The sequence below is a fragment of the Cataglyphis hispanica genome, chromosome 10, assembly GCF_021464435.1.
Source record: "Cataglyphis hispanica isolate Lineage 1 chromosome 10, ULB_Chis1_1.0, whole genome shotgun sequence".
Taxonomy (NCBI): domain Eukaryota; kingdom Metazoa; phylum Arthropoda; class Insecta; order Hymenoptera; family Formicidae; genus Cataglyphis; species Cataglyphis hispanica.
In genome coordinates this window covers 6823467-6848532 of record NC_065963.1, presented here as the reverse complement: position 1 = coordinate 6848532, position 25066 = coordinate 6823467, and the positions used below count along the sequence as shown (strand labels likewise).

The following is a 25066-nucleotide window of genomic DNA, read 5'->3' as shown; positions in this document are numbered from 1 at the left end:
CTATACACAGCAATTCTTCTCTCACAATTTATTTTTGCACTCTCGCTATCGGTTGAACAGAGAGATACATTATCACGTAAACACACGAGGGAAATTATTCCCTTGGGAAGCGAAATATGCGCTATTTAAAGAGAGCCGCGGTGAAAAGTAGAATTAAAATAGAATATTTTGTAAAATCGATATTTCATTTTAATATTATTATAAATAATTTATCACTTCAATTTATCATTTCATATTAATTGCGCAATTAATAAACATATATAAATTATAATAACATAATTTTTTAAAAAGCCAAGAAAAAAAATAATTGTTTCCTATATTTTTTCCTACTTACTTTCAGCATTAAAAATGCTCTCTATCCCTGTATTGAACCTTATTAATTTTTTATTTCTTAAATTTCTTTGCACAATTGCAATATGTAGTAATCTTGAAAATCAGAATTATATTCAATGAAAAAAAACTATAAAAATACTTGATTATTCTTTCTGTCTTAAATTTGGAAAAGATATATATACTTTTTCTTATTAATTTTTATTTCTTAAATATCTTTGCACAATTGCAATATGTAGTAATCTTGAAAATCAGAATTATATTCAATGAAAAAAAACTATAAAAATACTTGATTATTCTTTCTGTCTTAAATTTGGAAAAGATATATATACTTTTTCTTATTAATTTTTATTTCTTAAATTTCTTTGCACAATTGCAATATGTAGTAATCTTGAAAATCAGAATTATATTCAATGAAAAAACTATAAAAATACTTGATTACTCTTTCTGTCTTAAATTTGGAAAAGATATATATACTTTTTCTTATTAATTTTTTATTTCTTAAATTTCTTTGCACAATTGCAATATGTAGTAATCTTGAAAATCAGAATTATATTCAATGAAAAAAAACTATAAAAATACTTGATTATTCTTTCTGTCTTAAATTTGGAAAAGATATATATACTTTTTCTTGTAATCTAGGACCATATACATATGTAACTGTACGTAATCTGGCAAAAACAAGTGGATCATATTGCATCCGGTTGTATTTGAAAAGTCCATCGCGCACGATATTTTACTATCGCCATTTAGAATATTTTTATCTAACGTAAGTGGACTGGTGAAGCAATTGCCGTACGCAGCGGAGCGCGCATAACACGCGCCATTATAGGCTATACAAAGAGACGAGCCGTGGATCTAAATTGGTTTCGTCAATATCCGTTGATCCGTTTGTCCGTGCACAACAACTTACAGTGCATGTGCACCGATTCGCAAAACGAGCGGGCGGCTAGGCGCAACTAGCTCGAGCTACTTGCCGGAGCGTTAATTTTAACAGCATCGCCGATAAGTACTCGTGCACCGATCCGCAATTCCGCGTCAAATCACACGACACGATATAAGAGAAACTGAGTGCCCCAATGAGATCTCACGAGCTCTACGAGCTGCTATAATTTTTTTCTCATAATTTTAAACTTCCTTTTATGGGAGAAAAAAACTTCTTTTTCAGAATATGCGTTATATGCTTACTAAATCTAACATGTATTATAATCTATTTACAACATGTTTAAAAAATTGCATATAATTTCATGTAATATTTTATATGAAATTAATAAAATATAAAAATTTTTAAATTAGAAATATTCGAAATATGTATTATAATCCATTTACGACACAAAAATTGTATACAAATTGTATAAATTCAAACGCAACAACGTATGTATATTCCATAGAAAGAAATAAAACGCAAAAATAATGACAAATTAATGGCTATTAAAGTGCATTAACATAAAATGTTCCATTTTTGCCACATTATTCTTAAATAATGTATTCTCTCCGATCGATTTAGGATAAACAATATTATTAGAATATTTATACACACACACACATTTTTGTAATAAAGCACTTTTTGAATGAAAATTCTATTAAAATATGAAAATCAATCAAAATATAAATTGAGAAATGCGACTGTTTCATCTGTCCATTTTTTTCCGAAACTCATCCCTCATTTTCAATCGCTAATTACTCGACAGCTCGAAAATTGTTTCGACATTTTCGCCGAGGAAAGAATCAACTGCAAATCGGCCGAATGGAATCGACTGGCGAAAAATAATAAACGGGCAGAGAGAAATGGGACAGAGTTCGTGTAATCGTGTTGTTACGCGATTTTAGCTCCTCCGCGCATCTCGATTGCGACTCGCTCTCTAAACGCGAGCCGAATCCGTTCGAGGGATCGCGACACGGTGTCTCGCGATGGAATCATCGAGCGCGAAATTGAAGGGGCCCGTGGCCCCGCCTTAATTCGAGGGCCCCTCGGAGACACGCAATCTTCGTCGAGAGTGCGCCGGCTTATTGCCGGCCAAGGCATACGACGGCGCCTAATCATCATCTCGCGATTTTGCAAGAGAACCCATGTTATGCAATTTAATGACGATCCTCTTTAATTCCCGCCTCGATCCGTTGCGCGCGGGCGCGAATTTCGCATGCGATTCGTAGAAACGGCAAGAATCGCGGGGAAACGTTCAATGATTTCGCGCGTTTGAAAAGAAAAAAAAAAGTTAGACAAATTAAAGGCAATTTCGCGACGACCCGATATTTTCCTCTCCATTTAAACATACGTCTATCTCGCTTATTTCATGACATATTGTATTTATTTGAAAAAAATGAATATATCGGTTCGATTATCTTTCGTCGAATTTCCGGAGACTTAAATTCGATCAGAGCCGTGCCTTGCGAAGGAGCGAAGCTCGCTATGTATATAATTTATAACCCGAGTAAACAATATGTGTCAACTTTACTCACCGGAACGAAGAAACTCGACGCTTAGCTTCAGCAACAATTGTCGGTGGATGAACGAGCCGATGATTATGGATGCGATAAAGCGAAGCACTTTTCGAAGAAATCTTGTTCGCGCGTACAAAAGCAGCACTCCTCGAAGAAATCGTGTTGAAAGGAGCATTCGATTCGCACGCGTCTGAAGTCTGAGCGGTTTGAATGAGGCGTCACGTGATCTTTGAAATCGGTGACGTCACCGACCGTCCCTCTCGTCGTCTCTCTGAAAATATTGAAGATACATTTCATATAATCGTAGTTATCTCTTGTAGTACGCAGAAAAATCTTACGCGCAAAATAATAAATATCATTCCACACAATTTGTTGTATCCTTTATGTAAGCCTTTCGATAAAATCGATCGATTTATGTGATTCGCGATTACTTGAACGCTCGCATCGCGAGCGAAAGACGCGCGGTTTTGTAAAATAATCTTTCGCTAAAGATAATTAAATGTTCGACACGAATAACTTACTTTTGCAACAATATTCAGATATTTTTGCTATTAGACTATATTTTTAAAGCCTAGCTTGGTCTCTCACCTTTGTTAATAATCTGGAAAAATGTTGCAAAAGCGGAGCGATATAATTCGCCTCTTGAACTCTTCTCGCCATGTTTGTTTTTCACATATTGTCGATAATGTTTCTCTACCAATGTATCCTGCCGCTCACAGATGTCGCTGAAAAACAATAGACATTCTTATCGACAGAAAAACGGGAAGATTTCGAAAATACCGATTTCCCCGTCACGTTATCCATTATCCATTCCCGTAAGACGAAAAATTTCATATGGCCTTTTCGGAGACGATTATACTTGACATTTGACCGGATCGCGTTGCGCCTATTTACGCTCAGATTTGAATCATACGAGAAAAAAAATATTACACGCCCATATCGAAGAAAAGAGAGAGAAAGATAGAATTCGTATATTTCTATATCAAATGTATTTCTCGTAACCTTGCGGACGTAACCTTCAAGTGTGACAGTTTCAGCTTTGGCTTACGAGACAATACGGCATTTCTATCACGGCTCTTTTACGGTCGATAGAACGCGCGACAGAATGCCGGTGCCAAATTCTATCAGCGTAGCCGTAATATGTTCTAGTAATATGAATAGGAGCATGGAAGCGCACGCTTTCCTAAGGTAAAACTGCGGTCAATTTAACAGAGCAATGGTTAATCCATTAATACGGTTATTCCACCGGGCAACACCCTCTCTTTGCGTAGGAAGAGAAAAATGTTTTTCTTCCAAGATTATAAAAATATTCATCCCTGAAATATTCCTGTGAATCAGAGAAATTGCAGGCTTTAATGGATTAAGCGAAGCTCACTTTTTGTGATAAATGTGGAATATTATTTAAAAATGTGATTGCATATTTCAGCAAAAAGGGATTCAATGTGAAATCATTTGGAACCGGTGACAAGGTCAAACTACCTGGAACTGCACCGGACCGCCCTAATATATATGACTTTGGTACTTCATACGACGAGATCTACAATGATCTTTTAATGAAAGACAAACAATAGTATCCTTTGCAAAAAATAAATAATGTTCTTGATATTTCTCACATTATTGTACATAAATTTATGTATTATTATATTTATATGTAGTTATATTGTTATAATATAAATCTACTTTGTTTCTCTTTCTTCTTATTTTTGTAATTTGTTGCTATTAAACTGTTAATTTAAATTAATCTACTTTAGTATATTTGATACTTATTTATCTATATAATTTAAATATATATATATATATATATATATATATATATATATATATTTTTTTTTTTTTTCCTTATAATTCTGTGCAAATAAGTTTGTGATTTAAAATAATTATAGTCTTTTTAAATTGCATCTATACAGATTTTACATAGTTTGATAGTTTCATTGGCAAAAGATTCCATTACAATTATATTCCTTAATAATTAGCACAGTTATACACAGAATGGTTTATTACATATGCTGGATCGGAATCGTAGAATAAAACCTAGACCAGAACGGTTTCAATTATCCAAGGATAAATTCGACATTCTAATTACATGTGAAGAGCGCGTGTACGATCAAGTAATTGAATGCATGGAATCTAGGACTAAAGAAGATAATCAACCTGTGCATTTAATTAATATCGATATTCAGGATAATCACGAAGAGGCTACAGTAGGATCGTTTCTTATATGCGAACTAGTGACAGTGGTATTACTTCTATCATATACTTTTACACACGTTCAAAAATTTTCTCTTCGACAATATATTTTCATATGTTTCAGTTGGCGAATAGCGAAGATTTAGATAATGACATAGACGAATTACTCCATGAATTTGAGTCCAAATTCGCGAGGACAATATTGCATACCGTACTGTTTTACTGAAAGTCCGTTACCATTACGAAAATCATCAGAAACCTGGTGTTCATCGAACCTCAAGCTTAATTATAAGAAAAATTAAATTATGTGTATAACACTTAAATATATATATTATATACCGCGTATATAGTCATCCACCGGCTCGTGTGGATTGAATTCTGATTGAACGGAGGATTCCGTTTGTGCTTCCTACTTAATGAATGATTATTCTCGCGGAATTGTACTGTCAAAGTCGCGATATCCCAGGAATATCGTCAAATTGGCATTATATTACGATTAATCGGGGTTTGTAGAATAATATCGAAATTTGTAGACATATATAAAATGAAAAGATATTGACGATGAGGAGAAAGGGGGATGAGAGAATAAATGAGAGAATATAAAATACAAAAACTTAATTTCAGCGTATATACAAATATATACACGTACGCATATGGTATACGATTGCACGATTGCATGTGCATTATAAACCTGTGCGTATACGTTTGCATACCCGTACATAACAGAACAATCGTACAGCTGTTAAAAAAAGTTTAGCATTACAAAAAATAATAGATTCCGAAAAGTACAGTGATACTTTTCGCACTCAATGTTGATCGAGATGAGCGTACAATCTTCGACCTTTTTCGCGTTTATTTTTATTAACATGTTTATTAATTATTTTCCACGGTTTCTTCACTTTGTCAGACTGCTCGTCGGTCGATTCTTTTAAACTGACCGTTGATCCTGCGTGCCTGAAAAAAATAATTGTATCAATTAAATGAATTTTGTATATGAGAATGCACACATGACGTTTCAACAATTGTACATATTGTATCTCAATCGCGTGCGAGTTTCGGATATTAGAATTTTAGATGTAGATGCCCCGCATTGATCGATCTTACACAAATTATTACTATTGTCGCAATCTATTATATATACACGAGCGACTATATAAATAAAAAATTTTGACATTACGTTATAGAGTGTTGTAGTACAGGTCCACGGCGTCCCTTCACATGTGCGTCCTGGAAAAACTTTCGGTCCAAGTTATTGACCGTTACTCCACATCCTTGATTTACGCGAGCTGTTCGGGGCGGTATATGCCTGTTGGCGGACAAATTCCGGCATCGTGGCGGGAATGCGTGAAAACACTCCTGTTCGAATGTCGGCGGTGCGACACAATACAACAATTTGCCGTTAACGAAATCCTTCAAAAGGTATCTCGCTGAGCGTGGATTATCTGGTTGACCGTTCTGCGTCATGAAACCTCTGTTGTCTGCAACAAAAGTAGGATTTATAATAGAAATATATATATTATTTGATATGTAAAAAACAATAATAATTAATATGTCAAAGAATATATATATGCTCTGTAATATGTGTATAAAAATAAATGAATATATAATTTTCTTCAATCTTTCGTAGTCTAATATTTTCAGATTTATAGTGATTACGTACAACCGTGTGCGTTTAAAAGCTCCTCCGCAGTCGGTGCGCGATCCTCTCCTTCTGTTGGAACAGGCAACATGAAGCCATACAGATCCTCCAGAACGTGCTTGGGTATCAACGTGGCCAGTAACGTAATCGCCGGTACATGATCTCGCATCTGATCGATCGGCAGTATACCGTTTAGTATCATATCTGCTTTCGTGCAAACAAAACTCGGCATCACCAAGCCCGGACAATCGCACAACAACAAATCCTTGTCCAAATACAATGTTTGAAAATGCTTGGTCTTGCCCGGCGTGGCCGATACAGAGACTTTTTTATCCATGAGCAGGGCATTGATGGTGGAACTCTTGCCGACGTTTGGATACCCGACCAAGCCGATTGTTGTCACTCCGGTCGTGTACGTTTTATTATCATTGTAAATTGTTTTAAATAATTTTATAAGATCGTCTCTGTTTAATAATTTTGGCGAATTGATTATTTTCTTCATTTCGGAACCTGTCGCGGAGATTTTTAAATTCTCCAATTCGCTACGTTGTTGAGTTTCCATTTGTTGCTCGCTATTATCGGCTTCTATTTCATCAGATACAGCGGACGTGCCAACGTCGCCATCCTCCGCGCTTTCGTACTCTGATTCCGACGAGAATTCCGACTTCGCCAATTCATCTCCACTGTTCTTATTCTCGTTACCTGAATGATTGTGGTCATCCTTATCAGTCGATCTCGCTTCATCTTCGTCCTCTTCTTGAATCATCTGTCTCTCCGCTGCTAATGTAGCGGAAAAGAATGCTACCCGTATATTTAGGTCTGTAAAATATTTTGCCCATGCCTGTCTTTGCACATCTGTTAAGAAATCTGCTTTATTAAGGAGAATCATATTTAATTTGTTAGGATCAATCTCCTTAACGTAACGCTCCAAGTCCTCACAGCGAAAAAGAAGCGGATTACGCGCGTCTACAATTTGTACAACCACATCGCTGCGTTCTACTACCCGCCACAATTGACGCCAAAATTCTAAATTTTTCTCGTAAGGTGTCAACATTAAACCTTCCTCTTCTTGCAACATAGCTAAATGACGTCGCCACTCCAGGAACGCCTCTTTTTCGCGTGTCTGTAATTCGTGGGTGCTTATAGAACTGTCCCATTTCGGCCTTCTTGGTATCTTGATGGAATCTTTATTTTCTTCTTGCTTTTTTAGTACTGTTTTCATTACATCTTTCGAGAGCAAGCCATGACTGTGAGGATGCACGAATTTAACATTTAACTTCTCCGCATTGAATTCGGTTCCTGCTAGTTCAGCGGTCGACAAGAAATCTTGAAATGAGCTCTCCTCTGTAACCGATTGCAAGTTGAGTCGACCCCAATCATAACCATCATTGATCTCTGAGGTGTGGAGCTATAAAAAAACAACTATAAATAATATAACTATCAATAAACTATTAACAAACTATCATTTAATGACAGATTAAGAACAGTGTCAATGCGTCTTAAGAATTTCTGATAACGATCGAAAAATGACAGAATAAAATGACAGAATGCCAGATTGCATCATATTACATGAAACTTCTCTGAGACGTTAATTTCAATGATCTTGTTATATTTGCGAACGAAGATGCACGTGATATATTCGAGGATGAAGAGGTTATAATAAAATGCATTATCTTACCATAGACGATTCATTGCCACCTCTCTTGATTTTTCTAGATCCAAAACGATCTCTGATCAAGGATTTTCCTAAATTGCTACCTCCTTTACTTTTTTACCCATAATTTTCAGTTAATGATATTTATCTCACGCAGAAATAACAGCTGATATAATATATAAATGGTTTGTTTTAAAAACATAACCTCAACCTGGCACGTGGCAGTAATAGGGAAAAAGTCTTTAACTTTTTTGTAATTTTAATCAGTTGTGAGATATTTGGCATCTATGAACGGACACTCTATATACTCTCTAAAATAAATTTATTGATTATTTTCTTTATTTTCGTATGATATGCATGAAAAATTATCATGGAGACATTTTATCTGCAAGCAGTAACAATTTTATCTGATTGGTAACACTGAATGTAGTTTAGGTATAGTGACATTTTTGCTTGACATTTATAAATATAAAAATGAGATTGATTGTACAATTTACAAATTTGACAACTCTTCGTTTTGTTAGGATAAAATATAAAATTAACAGAACGTAACATAATTTTTTCATTTTCTGTTCGTTAATAACCTTACCAACTTTTTATAAATTTTTAGACCTAATAGTCATGATACACGAATATCTAGACGCGTAGTGTCTGACATGAAAATACCGATCTCGGAAAGCAGAACAAAATTAATGTGCGTGAGACAATCTATATTTTTACGTAAATCCGTGATTCATAAAACATGTGGCTTGTCACCGGGTGAGTGCATGGTGGATAAAATTCGTTTCTATGTAGGTTATTAGTGAAATAGTATGCGTTTAAAACATAAATAGATGTGTTTACAGCAATTGTCGAAAATTGTGAATATTATATAGAGTGAAAGCTATATTTATCAAAGTGAGTAATCCAAGTATGATTCATTTTAAAATATTTATAACCTTTCTTTTTGCATTTTGGTCGATTCGACGTTTTGCACAATATTCTATTTATATTGAGAGAAAGAGACCCAAATTTCTCAATTGCTATTATTTTAAAACAATAACACTTTACAAGATAAATTTGTCATTAAAGAACCGACAAAAATTAATATTTATTTATCTGATGAATCCGGTTAACAGATGTCTGTGGTATCTTCAAGAATTAGCAGTGTGTCATCTATAATAAAAGCTACTGGGATTAGAACGCAACTCAACAAACAATACAACAGAATACAGTACTTGAAATTGCCTAAAGATATTAAAAGTATATTATATAATTTTAATACAGATAATGGACTTAAAGAATATGAAAAATTGATACATTCACTTAAAGAGGATGCTATAAAGGTAAAAATAAACGGAATATTTGTAAAATTTGCATGCAAGTAATTTTTACAATCTCTTAATATGTGATGAGCATATTTCATATACTTTATATAAGACCTGGTCAATTGCATATTATGATGCAAGATAGTTTACTTAGATAGTTTACTTAGAATATTCTTTCTGTTCTTTAGGATAATGATTTAGCAGAATTTTTATCTGAAGCAAGACAATGCGTATCTTTATTAGATATTAGATACGATTGGTTTATTCAAATTCTTCTTCGGATTCAATGGACAACTAAATCATCAGAACTGATTTCTGCTTATAAACTCTTTTTACAAGACTTAGTGTGTATGCAAACAGTCTATATAAAAACTGTAATAAATTCTTTGATTCAGTTGTTTAAATCAGGTAAAAATTATATCTAATGATATACTTAAAAATATTGAAATATATGTTACTTATATATGTTATATTTCTTTCCAGTTGAAGATAACAATGCAGAACGTAAGCCTGGAGAGTTTAAAGATGAAGATATAGAAAAGCTAAATCATATACATGACATATTACATAAAATTTTGGAAGTAGTACCAATGTAAGATATAGAAAAATGAATGCCTTCTTCTTCTTTTTTATTTATTTATTGTTATGTACAAATTATATATTAAATTTTTTTAGATCAAGCCAAGTTTTACTACAATCTCTGTCATCACAATTTCCATATATTGCACATGGCACTTGTACACATGAAATTTATATGTATGCATTATTACAAATATTAAATTATGCACCTCAACTTAGATCAGACATTCTATCCTTAATTATTAATAGGTAAATATATATATATATATATATATATATATATATATATATATATATATATATAAAACAGATAAAATATAATTTTTTGTATTTTACTGATACAAAAATAATTTCTATTTTAGGTTGACAATATTAGATGTCAATATACCTCGTAAAGAAGGAAGTGATGATGAAACAGATGATGTAATGGACGATTGTATTAATGAAACAGTTGACGATGACGATCCGACAACAGTAAATAATGACGTAGACAAAATAAAAATGACCCTTTAATTATGCATACAATGGACACGTGCATGGAATTATTTTTAAGTACATGCACGAGTTCTGTTTTGTAAATGGCGTTCTACAGATAGAATCCCTGAAAATATTATACGTCGATATTTTACGAACATTCGAAACAGTAATATTACCTACGCACGCCAGTCAATATGTGCAATATATCATGTTCTACATTTGCAGCTTCAAAGCCATAGTTGCGGAGACTTTCACAGATTGGTTATGGTGTAAAGTAATCGATCCAAATGTAGCGCCAGTTCTACGGCAATCGGCTGTTTGTTACATTTCTAGCTTACTCGCTACCGCATCATTTATTTCTTCTGGGTAATTACTTTAATAATATCTGTCAGTTATTACTTTAATATGTGTGCTGGCTACAAAAATTTTATGATAAATTTGCACATGTCACATTATAACGCTATTTTTTTCAGATTAGTGAAGCTGACAATGTCCAAATTGATAACATGGATACACAATTATATTAATATACAAGAATATTTAAAATATATCGATGATGATACGAAACGACATGCCGTGTTTTACTCCGTGTGTCAAGCTTTCTTTCATTTATTTATCATGAGACATAAAGAATTTGTTAATTCAAAAATGGTGAGTGCAAATTTATTATATATAAATTTATTGTATGTTATAGATTTACGTTATATAAATTTAGTTTTGAAAACTCGATAATTGTCCTTTTTCAGGTATATTATTTCTTCAAGAACTGGATATACCAAGGATCGTTACTTGTAGATTAAACCCTTTAAAAATATGCAATTCTAAGATAGTTTATAGTTTTGCAAAGATTACAAACACATATCAACTTGCTTATTGTTATACTAGAATTGAAAACAATGAACGCAATCAATTGCCTACTTTTGGAATGAAAACCCATTTGCCTGTTTTACTTTCTAATTTTTTCCCCTTTGAATCTTATACATTACAGCATAGCAGACCGAGAATAGTTTCCCTATTTCATAGTAATGTAGCAAATGTAGATAGTCGTTCGATTAAAAATACGAATAAAACAAAAATAAATTATGGTGTTATATTTAAAACAGTATATATAGATTTTTTTCACCAGACTAAGAGTGATGCCAGAACCAGAATGCCCACATTGCCCATACTAGCAACACGCACCTGTAGTGGAAATATATGCGGCAAAGACTACGGTGACCAATCGGGAGCCAGGCGCTTGCCGAAGCCTGATCTGTGCCTGGCTCATGATTGGTCACTGCAGCATTTGAAGTTTAGCATTAAGTATAAATCATAGTATATACAATCACAAAAATATCGAAAACTATCGATAGTTGTAGAAAAAACATCGATAATTTTCGATAGCTAAAATCATCGATAATTATCGATAGTTCTCTAGACATTATCAATGATGTAGCTACACTACTCACTACGTTACTCTTTTTATACAAGTGAAAATGAGAAAAAATTGGAAAAAATGAGATATAAAAAATAAACTTTTAAATGTCAGCAAATGAAAAGAGGAAAAGGGAATTTTGATTGATACAGAGCAAGAAAAAATCTAATGCTCTGTCTTTCTCTCGTTCGAATACAAGTTATTAGTAAAAAAATGAAAAAGCAATTTTATTGACGATTAATAAATAACGCAAGATATTTGTATATATGAATATCCCTTGAAACAACGGTATTATACAATACACTATTTGTCTAATTCGGTAACGTAATTCAGAGTGAATTAAATCTGATTTAAAACATAGATTTCGCTAAGCTAATGACGCGCGAATATGATTCTTACGTTTACCTCTGTAATAAAAACTCATTATCGTCGCGGCTCCAATCATTAACACACGCAAATCATTTTCTTTTTTTGAAATTTATCATGATTCCAATATTTCAATTCCAATATTTGCTAAATTATTAAAATCTCATATCATATAAGGATAAGATAAGATCGATACATATCAACACGCGAAATGAAGATTTATAAAAAGACAAAGAATGTTGTATGTTATTTCTTTTTATTAATAATAGATAGACTGTTCCGACATTCTCTCTTTCTCTCTCTCTCTCTTTCTCTCTCTTTCTCTCACATTCCTCGGACAAACAAAAGGACGCGGAATCGTATTCATTCGTACTTCTACCGGGATCACGCGATTGGCATGCATTTTTTCAGAGTTGCACAAACGCGGAACAGAAATTTCCCTCGCAAGGCAGCTTGTGAACAGTTTCTATCGGAATAATCTATTCGTGTGTTCCATTCGATCCCTCTAATGCATATTATATTACAATTTTTCGTCTATTTCGAAGAAGGCTGTTCATACATGGCAGATTCGCACCGCACAGTCAATCCGGATCGACTAAATCCGGAATAATTAAAATCGAAACTGGCAATTCGTTTATCTCTTTCCCGAGGGGGAAGGAGATTCACTTCAACAAATCGTATTGAGTGCAATCGGCCCAGCGTAGGTCGTCTGATCGTTATCACGCTTTTTCTGGGCGAATCGTAAAAATATACATGTATATATATATAATCCATATTTATATATATAGTTTTTTCACACATGCGAATACAAGAATTCGCGATTATTATCCGAACGATGGCTTTCGACGCGACATAAATTTTATACACTGACAATAAATCACCATTGATGTCTAAGTACGGTGAATACAGTTCACGTGACGTACCAATTTATGAGAGACGTAAGGACTAGTGTGGTGGATGGTATATGAGACTCTAATCGCTTCTTTGTGCGCTTGAAACATCTTGACGTTGTTCATGTTACTCTGCCAATATTTCACGTAGCCTGCATGATCCCCTGTTACCATCCAGCTCTCATTGTGCGACCATACCATTGTCCTTACGGGCTGTCGTGTGCCTAAACAGAGGAATTAATTTTTCTCGTCAAAGCGCAAATGATATCTCATTAGAAATTTTTTTCTAAAAGTCATATAAATATAAATTCAAATATATGATTATTTAGCAACACTAAATAAAAAATTATATTCAAGTTATCTCACAGAAAGATAGTCCTATAACTATATATATATGTATGTATGTATGTATGTATGTATGTATGTATGTATATAAGTATATATATATAATAGTAATTATACTAAATATATTTTTTAGTATAATAGTACTCTTTATAAAAATTATCAAGAACTCTTTCTTTTGTTCTAAATAATTCAGAACTCTAAACAGAACTATGGTATCATAACATAGGGGTGCCAACTTCACACACCCCGTTGTGTGACTACCGGAGTTATTCCGAGACAGACGATTTATCGCTGTTTATCCGCCGCGTGTGAATTATAATCGTATCTCGCGTACGATTAATAGCAAAAGTTAAGATTCTATTCATCTTAGAATCGAGCGCGTCTCGATACTCGCGGGTGTCGTTGTCCGTCGGCCGTCTCATTTCGCGCTTGTCTCTTTTGGAGCACGCTCGCTCGCACGTTCACATTCAACTTACGCTTTCAGTAATAATTTGTGTAAGATCGATCAATGCGGGGCATCTACATCTAAAATTCTAATATCCGAAACTCACACGCGATTGAGATACAATATGTACAATTGTTGAAACGTCATGTGTGTATTCTCATATACAAAATTCATTTAATTGATACAATTATTTTTTTCAGGCACGCAGGATCAACGGTCAGTTTAACAGAATCGATCGACGAGCAGTCTGACAAAGTGAAGAAACCGTGGAAGATAATTAATAAACATGTTAATAAAAATAAACGTGAAAAAGGTCGAAGATTGTACAAAATTCATTTAATTGATACAATTATTTTTTTCAGGCACGCAGGATCAACGGTCAGTTTAACAGAATCGATCGACGAGCAGTCTGACAAAGTGAAGAAACCGTGGAAGATAATTAATAAACATGTTAATAAAAATAAACGTGAAAAAGGTCGAAGATTGTACAAAATTCATTTAATTGATACAATTATTTTTTTCAGGAACGCAGGATCAACGGTCAGTTTAACAGAATGGACCGACGAGCAGTCTGACAAAGTGAAGAAACCGTGGAAGATAATTAATAAACATGTTAATAAAAATAAACGTGAAAAAGGTCGAAGATTGTACAAAATTCATTTAATTGATACAATTATTTTTTTCAGGAACGCAGGATCAACGGTCAGTTTAACAGAATCGACCGACGAGCAGTCTGACAAAGTGAAGAAACCGTGGAAGATAATTAATAAACATGTTAATAAAAATAAACGTGAAAAAGGTCGAAGATTGTACAAAATTCATTTAATTGATACAATTATTTTTTTCAGGAACGCAGGATCAACGGTCAGTTTAACAGAATCGACCGACGAGCAGTCTGACAAAGTGAAGAAACCGTGGAAGATAATTAATAAACATGTTAATAAAAATAAACGTGAAAACGCTCATTTCGATCAAATGCGGTTTTCACGATTATACTTATCTTATCGAATGTAATTTAGAACTCCGACGTTTTTGATCAGAACTTGTAATTTTTAAATTTATTTTATAAAAGTAATTAATTTAAAAAAATCATTATTTTGGTAATTATGATAGCTAGGACCATGCGGTTTTCGCGATTATATTTGTCTTATCGAATATAATTTAGAACTCTGATGTTTTCGGTCGGATCTCAAGATTTCCAAAGATTTTTACAAAAGTATATTAATTTAAAAAAATCGGTATTTCGGTAACTATAATAGCTAAGACCATGCGGTTTTTGTGATTATATTTGTTTTATCGAATATAATTCAGAACTTCGATATTTTTGATCAGAACTCGAAATTTCGAAAATATATCTCTGATGTTTGAAGTCAATTTTTAAAACTAAAAACTGCAGAACTCTTGCAAAAAAGTATTAGGAACTATATAACTATTCAAAAAAACATCAGAACTATGCTCAGAACTATTTAATTTTGATATGTCTAAAAACGTGAAGTTGGCACCCCTATTTTTCAAACTCTGCTTTTATTGTTATAATGAACAGAATTCTTTATAAAAATTATCAAGAACTCTTTCTTTTGTTCTAAATAATTCAGAACTCTAAACAGAACTATGGTATCGTAACATAGGGGTGCCAACTTCACACACCCCACACAACGGCACTGAAATATGTCTGAGTCCTCCTCGTCGTCGGCGAGTTATCGCAAAGAGCGCAACGCCAGGAACGGAGCACAGGCCAGTCCGTATGTTACGGTGTTGAGCTGGTAGGTTTGCGGAGCAGTCTGGTCCTCGTAGCGCCACAGAATTCTCTGGAGATGGCGATCCTCCGGGGCAACGAGAATCTGGCGATACATCTTCTCGATGTCGCTCGCCAGCACGAAGCGATGGACTCGCCACCGCAGCAATATGTCTTCCAAGGTGGGCAGCAGATTGGGACCCACCTTGAGGTGCCTGTTGAGGCTGGCTCCTGATGGAACCGTGGATGAGCCATGGAAGACGACTCGGATTTTGGCTGAGCTCCCCTTGCGCATCACGCCATGGTGAGGCAGGTAGCAGTCGGCCAGCTCTGCAGCGCCGGCAGGCTGGAAGAGGGACATGTGCCCCAGGACTTCATATTCCCGCATGAAGTCAGTGTACAGCTGCTTCAGCTGTCCGTCTCAGGCGAACCTGTGCTCCATGTACCTGAGCAGGCGGGCTGCGGTGCGCTTTGTTCCCGTGAGGTCTGGGAGCGGCAGCCTGAGAGGCAGACGCACGACAAAGCGGCCGCTGGTATCTCGCGCATGTGTCCGAACGAAGTGGTCCTCGGCTACCTGCTCTTCCGTGGTGGGTGGAATGGCCTTGACCACGACCTCCTCCTGTCGCCAAAATTCTTGCACCAAGCCGTGAAGGTCGCCGTCGTTGTAGCAGTGGAGAATCTGGGCGGACCAGGTTGCGGCTGAAGTGCCGACGGAACCCGAAAGAATCCAACCCAGAGTTGTCCTCTGGGCCACAGGCTGCCGACGCCCTCCACGTCGAAGGCCGGGTTGGAGAATGGCTGCGCAGACATCCGCTCCAAGGAGAAGTTCAACTGGGTCGGCTGCGAAGAAGTCCGGGTCGGCGAGCTCGATGCCATCAATGTGTGGCCACGTGTTGCGACTCACTCGAATGCCACCGGTGTAGAGCGTCAGCTGGCGTAAGATGAGCGCTGAAACCCGCAGCGGCGGACCGTCGCGCAGCGGCGTGAGCGCGAGCTCGACTCGGCCCCGTGCGCCCGTGAGTTGACCGCCAACGCCGACAATGTCTGTCGAGGCAGGAGTCCGGGACAATTGCAATCGCTGGACCAATGACTCAGCGACGATTGACACTTCGGATCCTTGATCGATGAGGCCTCGTGCAGTGTGAAGGACGCCGAATTTGTCGGCCACGCGGACGCGCGCCGTCGCGAGAAGCACTGCCGACGTTGCTTTCGAAGCTCGGTTCGCGGAAAGCGATGATTTGGCGACTTCGGTTGTTTTGCACGCGTCGTGTAGCGTCGAGTGATGACGCGCATCGCAGATCGAGCACGTCTTTTTCGACGAGCAGTCACTCACCTTGTGCTTCCCGAGACAGTTGAAGCACAGCTGATGTCTCTCTACGTGCTGCCGTCGCTCCGCTGCTGTCTTGGCCTTGTACGTGTCGCAAAACATTATGTAATGCTCTTTGTGACACAAAGAGCATTGGCCGCAATTGCTTTCCGGTTTCCGCACATTATGCACTCGCGGAGAACGTCCGGAAGTCGCGCCCGGTTCCGGCTTGGACGGTTGTAGAGACTCGACCGTGTGCAGCCGTCGGTCGAGGAATTGGATCAACTCCTTGTACGCCGGCGGATCCGTCGTGTCGCTTATCGCGTTCTCCCATTCTTGGCGGGACTGGGAGTCCATGAGATCGACAACGAGGTGGACAAACAAGTCCTCGCCGCTCGTTATCGGCCGACCGATGCTCTCGAGGGAGCCGACGGTGTTCAAAACGCTGTGGTAAAGCGTACGCAAATCTGTGCTTGACTCACTCTTTACGCGTTGAAGAGCCAGGAACCTCGCGATGTACGATCGCACGAGCAGGCGCTTGTTCTCGTAGTAGTCCGTGAGAGCCTTCCACGCGCGACCAAAATTCTCCCCTGTTGTGAGCAGGGTGCGGATGAGAAGTTCCGCTTCTCCCTTCAGACACGCCTTGAGATAATGAAGTTTCTCGACGTTGGTAGCCGAGGCATCCTTCCCAATGAGGGAATGAAAGAGGTCTCGGAAGGACGGCCAGTCCTCATACAACCCGGAGAACTGAGGAAGTTGTATCTTCGGCAAGGTCGTTCGCGACGGCTGTGATATCGGTGTGCCCGCAGCGGACGCCTCGTTTCTCTCGCATCTGAGACGGTAGAGCGCTTCTGAGAGCATGCCCTTCTGAGTGAGGTACGCTTCCTCTGTTAGCGTTAACATGTCCTTCTTGGCGTAGTCGGTCTCGCGTAAGGCCTCCCAAGATGTGGTGAGCTTATCGTGATTGTGTTCGAATTTCGCCCAGTTGGCTTCCAGGGCTTGGAGTCGTGCCTCCACCAGCCCGACAGTAATGTTGGCGGACCCCGACTTCCGCAAGTTTTCGTACGAGCGTGTAATGCGCCCGTACAGCTCGAATTGAGTCCGTATGGTTGAGTCCGTGTCTCTACTCATTTTTGTCTCTTAGGATGTGATGACCGAAGGAGCTCCGACGAAAATCACCACAGACACTGCACTCACTACACCCACAGGCACCGGACAGCAGGATCCGGCTCGAAGGACCAGCAAATGAAAGCGAAAGTTGAATGTGAACGTGCGAGCGAGCGTGCTCCAAAAGAGACAAGCGCGAAATGAGACGGCCGACGGACAACGACACCCGCGAGTATCGAGACGCGCTCGATTCTAAGATGAATAGAATCTTAACACTTTTGCTATTAATCGTACGCGAGATACGATTATAATTCGCACGCGGCGGATAAACAGCGATAAATCGTCTGTCTCGGAATAACTCCGGTAGTCACACAACGGCACTGAAATATGTCTATTTCAATAAACGAGACCGACTCTTTATCTCACTCGAGTAGCGTACACGCGTCAAAGTACTCTGAGCGGAATGCGCCGCGCTCGGTTGGCGGCTTGCTTTTATACTGTCATCGCCTTCTCGAAGGATCCAGAAGGTCCCCGAAATTTAGTCATTTCCGCCGACAGTTTTTTGGTGACTTGTTTGTCGCAATTTTACCTTAGATCCTTCGAGAAGGGCGACGATGTTTGTTGTTGCCGCGCGTTTTCGCTCGGTCGCAGAAAACGCTACCTCGCATCGCGCGCGCGGCGATGACGCGGTCGCGCGGCAACAAAAATGCGAAGTTCGAGATCGTTGCAATCTCGAACAATTACTATTGTCGCAATCTATTATATATACACGAGTGACTTTATAAATAAAAAATTTTGACATTACGTTATAGAGTGTTGTAGTACAGGTCCACGGCGTCCCTTCACATGTGCGTCCTTTCGGAAAAACTTTCGGTCCAAGTTATTGACCGTTACTCCACATCCTTGATTTACGCGAGCTGTTCGGGACGGTATATGCCTGTTGGCGGACAAATTCCGGCGTCGTGGCGGGAATGCGTGAAAACACTCCTGTTCGAATGTCGGCGGTGCGACACAATACAACAATTTGCCGTTAACGAAATCCTTCAAAAGGTATCTCGCTGAGCGTGGATTATCTGGTTGACCGTTCTGCGTCATGAAACCTCTGTTGTCTGCAACAAAAGTAGGATTTATAATAGAAATATATATATTATTTGATATGTAAAAAACAATAACAATTAATATGTCAAAGAATATATATATGCTCTGTAATATGTGTATAAAAATAAATGAATATATAATTTTCTTCAATCTTTCGTAGTCTAATATTTTCAGATTTATAGTGATTACATACAACCGTGTGCGTTTAAAAGCTCCTCCGCAGTCGGTGCGCGATCCTCTCCTTCTGTTGGAACAGACAACATGAAGCCATACAGATCCTCCAGAACGTGCTTGGGTACCAACGTGGCCAGTAACGTAATCGCCGGTACATGATCTCGCATCTGATCGATCGGCAGTATACCGTTTAGTATCATATCTGCTTTCGTGCAAACAAAACTCGGCATCACCAAGCCCGGACAATCGCACAACAACAAATCCTTGTCCAAATACAATGTTTGAAAATGCTTGGTCTTGCCCGGCGTGGCCGATACAGAGACTTTTTTATCCATGAGCAGGGCATTGATGGTGGAACTCTTGCCGACGTTTGGATACCCGACCAAGCCGATTGTTGTCACTCCGGTCGTATACGTTTTATTATCGTTGTAAATTGTTTTAAATAATTTTATAAGATCGTCTCTGTTTAATAATTTTGGCGAATTGATTATTTTCTTCATTTCGGAACCTGTCGCGAAAATTTTTAAATTCTCCAATTCGCTACGTTGCTGAGCTTCCATTTGTTGCTCGCTATTATCGGCTTCTATTTCATCAGATACAGTGGACTTGCCAACGTCGCCATGCTCCGCGCTTTCGTACTCTGATTCCGACGAGAATTCCGACTTCGCCAATTCATCTCCACTGTTCTTATTCTCGTTACCTGAATGTTTGTGGTCATCCTTATCAGTCGATCTCGCTTCATCTTCGTCCTCTTCTTGAATCACCTGTCTCTCCGCTGCTAATGTAGCGGAAAAGAATGCTACCCGTATATTTAGGTCTGTAAAATATTTTGCCCATGCCTGTCTTTGCACATCTGTTAAGAAATCTGCTTTATTAAGGAGAATCATATTTAATTTGTTAGGATCAATCTCCTTAACGTAACGCTCCAAGTCCTCACAGCGAAAAAGAAGCGGATTACGCGCGTCTACAATTTGTACAACCACATCGCTGCGTTCTACTACCCGCCACAATTGACGCCAAAATTCTAAATTTTTCTCGTAAGGTGTCAACATTAAACCTTCCTCTTCTTGCAACATAGCTAAATGACGTCGCCACTCCAGGAACGCCTCTTTTTCGCGTGTCTGTAATTCGTGGGTGCTTATAGAACTGTCCCATTTCGGCCTTCTTGGTATCTTGATGGAATCTTTATTTTCTTCTTGCTTTTTTAGTACTGTTTTCATTACATCTTTCGAGAGCAAGCCATGACTGTGAGGATGCACGAATTTAACATTTAACTTCTCCGCATTGAATTCGGTTCCTGCTAGTTCAGCGGTCGACAAGAAATCTTGAAATGAGCTCTCCTCTGTAACCGATTGCAAGTTGAGTCGACCCCAATCATAACCATCATTGATCTCTGAGGTGTGGAGCTATAAAAAAACAACTATAAATAATATAACTATCAATAAACTATTAACAAACTATCATTTAATGACAGATTAAGAACAGTGTCAATGCGTCTTAAGAATTTCTGATAACGATCGAAAAATGACAGAATAAAATGACAGAATGCCAGATTGCATCATATTACATGAAACTTCTCTGAGACGTTAATTTCAATGATCTTGTTATATTTGCGAACGAAGATGCACGTGATATATTCGAGGATGAAGAGGTTATAATAAAATGCATTATCTTACCATAGACGATTCATTGCCACCTCTCTTGATTTTTCTAGATCCAAAACGATCTCTGATCAAGGATTTTCCTAAATTGCTACCTCCTTTACTTTTTTACCCATAATTTTCAGTTAATGATATTTATCTCACGCAGAAATAACAGCTGATATAATATATAAATGGTTTGTTTTAAAAACATAACCTCAACCTGGCACGTGGCAGTAATAGGGAAAAAGTCTTTAACTTTTTTGTAATTTTAATCAGTTGTGAGATATTTGGCATCTATGAACGGACACTCTATATACTCTCTAAAATAAATTTATTGATTATTTTCTTTATTTTCGTATGATATGCATGAAAAATTATCATGGAGACATTTTATCTGCAAGCAGTAACAATTTTATCTGATTGGTAACACTGAATGTAGTTTAGGTATAGTGACATTTTTGCTTGACATTTATAAATATAAAAATGAGATTGATTGTACAATTTACAAATTTGACAACTCTTCGTTTTGTTAGGATAAAATATAAAATTAACAGAACGTAACATAATTTTTTCATTTTCTGTTCGTTAATAACCTTACCAACTTTTTATAAATTTTTAGACCTAATAGTCATGATACACGAATATCTAGACGCGTAGTGTCTGACATGAAAATACCGATCTCGGAAAGCAGAACAAAAATTAATGTGCGTGAGACAATCTATATTTTTACGTAAATCCGTGATTCATAAAACATGTGGCTTGTCACCGGGTGAGTGCATGGTGGATAAAATTCGTTTCTATGTAGGTTATTAGTGAAATAGTATGCGTTTAAAACATAAATAGATGTGTTTACAGCAATTGTCGAAAATTGTGAATATTATATAGAGTGAAAGCTATATTTATCAAAGTGAGTAATCCAAGTATGATTCATTTTAAAATATTTATAACCTTTCTTTTTGCATTTTGGTCGATTCGACGTTTTGCACAATATTCTATTTATATTGAGAGAAAGAGACCCAAATTTCTCAATTGCTATTATTTTAAAACAATAACACTTTACAAGATAAATTTGTCATTAAAGAACCGACAAAAATTAATATTTATTTATCTGATGAATCCGGTTAACAGATGTCTGTGGCATCTTCAAGAATTAGCAGTGTGTCATCTATAATAAAAGCTACTGGGATTAGAACGCAACTCAACAAACAATACAACAGAATACAGTACTTGAAATTGCCTAAAGATATTAAAAGTATATTATATAATTTTAATACAGATAATGGACTTAAAGAATATGAAAAATTGATACATTCACTTAAAGAGGATGCTATAAAGGTAAAAATAAACGGAATATTTGTAAAATTTGCATGCAAGTAATTTTTTACAATCTCTTAATATGTGATGAGCATATTTCATATACTTTATATAAGACCTGGTCAATTGCATATTATGATGCAAGATAGTTTACTTAGATAGTTTACTTAGAATATTCTTTCTGTTCTTTAGGATAATGATTTAGCAGAATTTTTATCTGAAGCAAGACAATGCGTATCTTTATTAGATATTAGATACGATTGGTTTATTCAAATTCTTCTTCGGATTCAATGGACAACTAAATCATCAGAACTGATTTCTGCTTATAAACTCTTTTTACAAGACTTAGTGTGTATGCAAACAGTCTATATAAAAACTGTAATAAATTCTTTGATTCAGTTGTTTAAATCAGGTAAAAATTATATCTAATGATATACTTAAAAAATATTGAAATATATGTTACTTATATATGTTATATTTCTTTCCAGTTGAAGATAACAATGCAGAACGTAAGCCTGGAGAGTTTAAAGATGAAGATATAGAAAAGCTAAATCATATACATGACATATTACATAAAATTTTGGAAGTAGTACCAATGTAAGATATAGAAAAATGAATGCCTTCTTCTTTTTTTATTTATTTATTGTTATGTACAAATTATATATTAAATTTTTTTTAGGTCAAGCCAAGTTTTACTACAATCTCTGTCATCACAATTTCCATATATTGCACATGGCACTTGTACACATGAAATTTATATGTATGCATTATTACAAATATTAAATTATGCACCTCAACTTAGATCAGACATTCTATCCTTAATTATTAATAGGTAAATATATATATATATATATATATATATATATATATATATATATATATATATAAACAGATAAAATATAATTTTTGTATTTTACTGATACAAAAATAATTTCTATTTTAGGTTGACAATATTAGATGTCAATATACCTCGTAAAGAAGGAAGTGATGATGAAACAGATGATGTAATGGACGATTGTATTAATGAAACAGTTGACGATGACGATCCGACAACAGTAAATAATGACGTAGACAAAATAAAAAATGACCCTTTAATTATGCATACAATGGACACGTGCATGGAATTATTTTTTAAGTACATGCACGAGTTCTGTTTTGTAAATGGCGTTCTACAGATAGAATCCCTGAAAATATTATACGTCGATATTTTACGAACATTCGAAACAGTAATATTACCTACGCACGCCAGTCAATATGTGCAATATATCATGTTCTACATTTGCAGCTTCAAAGCCATAGTTGCGGAGACTTTCACAGATTGGTTATGGTGTAAAGTAATCGATCCAAATGTAGCGCCAGTTCTACGGCAATCGGCTGTTTGTTACATTTCTAGCTTACTCGCTACCGCATCATTTATTTCTTCTGGGTAATTACTTTAATAATATCTGTCAGTTATTACTTTAATATGTGTGCTGGCTACAACAATTTTATGATAAATTTGCACATGTCACATTATAACGCTATTTTTTTTCAGATTAGTGAAGCTGACAATGTCCAAATTGATAACATGGATACACAATTATATTAATATACAAGAATATTTAAAATATATCGATGATGATACGAAACGACATGCCGTGTTTTACTCCGTGTGTCAAGCTTTCTTTCATTTATTTATCGCGAGACATAAAGAATTTGTTAATTCAAAAAATGGTGAGTGCAAATTTATTATATATAAATTTATTGTATGTTATAGATTTACGTTATATAAATTTAGTTTTGAAAACTCGATAATTGTCCTTTTTCAGGTATATTATTTCTTCAAGAACTGGATATACCAAGGATCGTTACTTGTAGATTAAACCCTTTAAAAATATGCAATTCTAAGATAGTTTATAGTTTTGCAAAGATTACAAACACATATCAACTTGCTTATTGTTATACTAGAATTGAAAACAATGAACGCAATCAATTGCCTACTTTTGGAATGAAAACCCATTTGCCTGTTTTACTTTCTAATTTTTTCCTCTTTGAATCTTATACATTACATCATAGCAGACCGAGAATAGTTTCCCTATTTCATAGTAATGTAGCAAATGTAGATAGTCGTTCGATTAAAAAATACGAATAAAAACATAAAAATAAATTATGGTGTTATATTTAAAACAGTATATATAGATTTTTTTTTCACCAGACTAAGAGTGATGCCAGAACTAGAATGCCCACATTGCCCACACTAGCAACACGCACCTGTAGTGGAAATATATGCGGCAAAAATTACGGTGACCAATCGGGAGCCAGGCGCTTGCCGAAACCTGACCTGTGCCTGGCTCATGATTGGTCACTGCAGCATTTGAGGTTTAGCATTAAGTATAAATCATAGTATATACAATCACAAAAAATATCGAAAACTATCGATAGTTGTAGAAAAAACATCGATAATTTTCGATAGCTAAAATCATCGATAATTATCGATAGTTCTCTAGACATTATCAATGATGTAGCTACACTACTCACTACGTTACTCTTTTTATACAAGTGAAAATGAGAAAAAATTGGAAAAAATGAGATATAAAAAATAAACTTTTAAATGTCAGCAAATGAAAAGAGGAAA

General features: G+C 36.2%; 4 protein-coding genes across 12 annotated transcripts in view; 2 read left to right on the top strand and 2 right to left on the bottom strand.

The window, feature by feature from the left end:
* LOC126852338 (uncharacterized) overlaps window positions 1–3428 on the bottom strand; it is a 40648-nt gene extending 37220 nt beyond the window's left edge. Inside the window, exons 1-2 of the mRNA XM_050597053.1 lie at window positions 3361–3428; window positions 2791–3043 (exon numbers count right to left, since the gene is read on the bottom strand). The gene's annotated coding sequence lies outside the window, so the exon portion shown is untranslated. The remainder of the gene's footprint in view (window positions 1–2790; window positions 3044–3360) is intronic.
* Window positions 3429–3567: 139 nt separating this feature from the next.
* Window positions 3568–5407, top strand: LOC126852375 (RNA polymerase II subunit A C-terminal domain phosphatase SSU72). The gene is made up of 4 exons (XM_050597144.1): window positions 3568–3960; window positions 4199–4342; window positions 4751–5009; window positions 5084–5407. Exons 1-4 carry the CDS (start codon window positions 3878–3880, stop codon window positions 5183–5185), a joined length of 588 nt encoding a protein of 195 aa, XP_050453101.1. The 5' UTR covers window positions 3568–3877; the 3' UTR covers window positions 5186–5407.
* Window positions 5408–5559: 152 nt separating this feature from the next.
* Window positions 5560–21537, bottom strand: LOC126852336 (large subunit GTPase 1 homolog). 5 transcript variants are annotated; one of them, XM_050597047.1, is made up of 5 exons: window positions 21172–21533; window positions 20004–20901; window positions 6620–7108; window positions 6137–6437; window positions 5560–5913 (listed from the first exon to the last, which is right to left on the bottom strand). In XM_050597047.1, the coding sequence occupies exons 1-5, from the start codon at window positions 21172–21174 to the stop codon at window positions 5766–5768; spliced, it is 1839 nt and encodes a 612-aa protein (XP_050453004.1). In that variant the 5' UTR covers window positions 21175–21533; the 3' UTR covers window positions 5560–5765. The 5 variants fall into 5 exon arrangements, with proteins under 5 accessions (XP_050453004.1, XP_050453002.1, XP_050453001.1 ...); XM_050597045.1 differs by having other exon boundaries at window positions 6620–7300; window positions 20196–20901; window positions 21172–21531; XM_050597044.1 differs by lacking the exons at window positions 6137–6437; window positions 6620–7108 and adding an exon at window positions 19029–19332 and having other exon boundaries at window positions 19515–20901; window positions 21172–21537.
* Window positions 8996–24608, top strand: LOC126852343 (RNA polymerase I-specific transcription initiation factor RRN3-like). Of its 5 annotated transcripts, none has more exons than XM_050597059.1 (8): window positions 8996–9149; window positions 9371–9577; window positions 22645–22864; window positions 22941–23049; window positions 23132–23284; window positions 23396–23878; window positions 23987–24165; window positions 24261–24608. In XM_050597059.1, exons 2-8 carry the CDS (start codon window positions 9371–9373, stop codon window positions 24581–24583), a joined length of 1674 nt encoding a protein of 557 aa, XP_050453016.1. In that variant the 5' UTR covers window positions 8996–9149; the 3' UTR covers window positions 24584–24608. The 5 variants fall into 5 exon arrangements, with proteins under 5 accessions (XP_050453016.1, XP_050453018.1, XP_050453017.1 ...); XM_050597061.1 differs by lacking the exon at window positions 22645–22864 and adding an exon at window positions 9748–9967; XM_050597060.1 differs by lacking the exons at window positions 22645–22864; window positions 22941–23049 and adding exons at window positions 9748–9967; window positions 10043–10151.
* The last annotated feature ends 458 nt before the right edge of the window (window positions 24609–25066 follow it).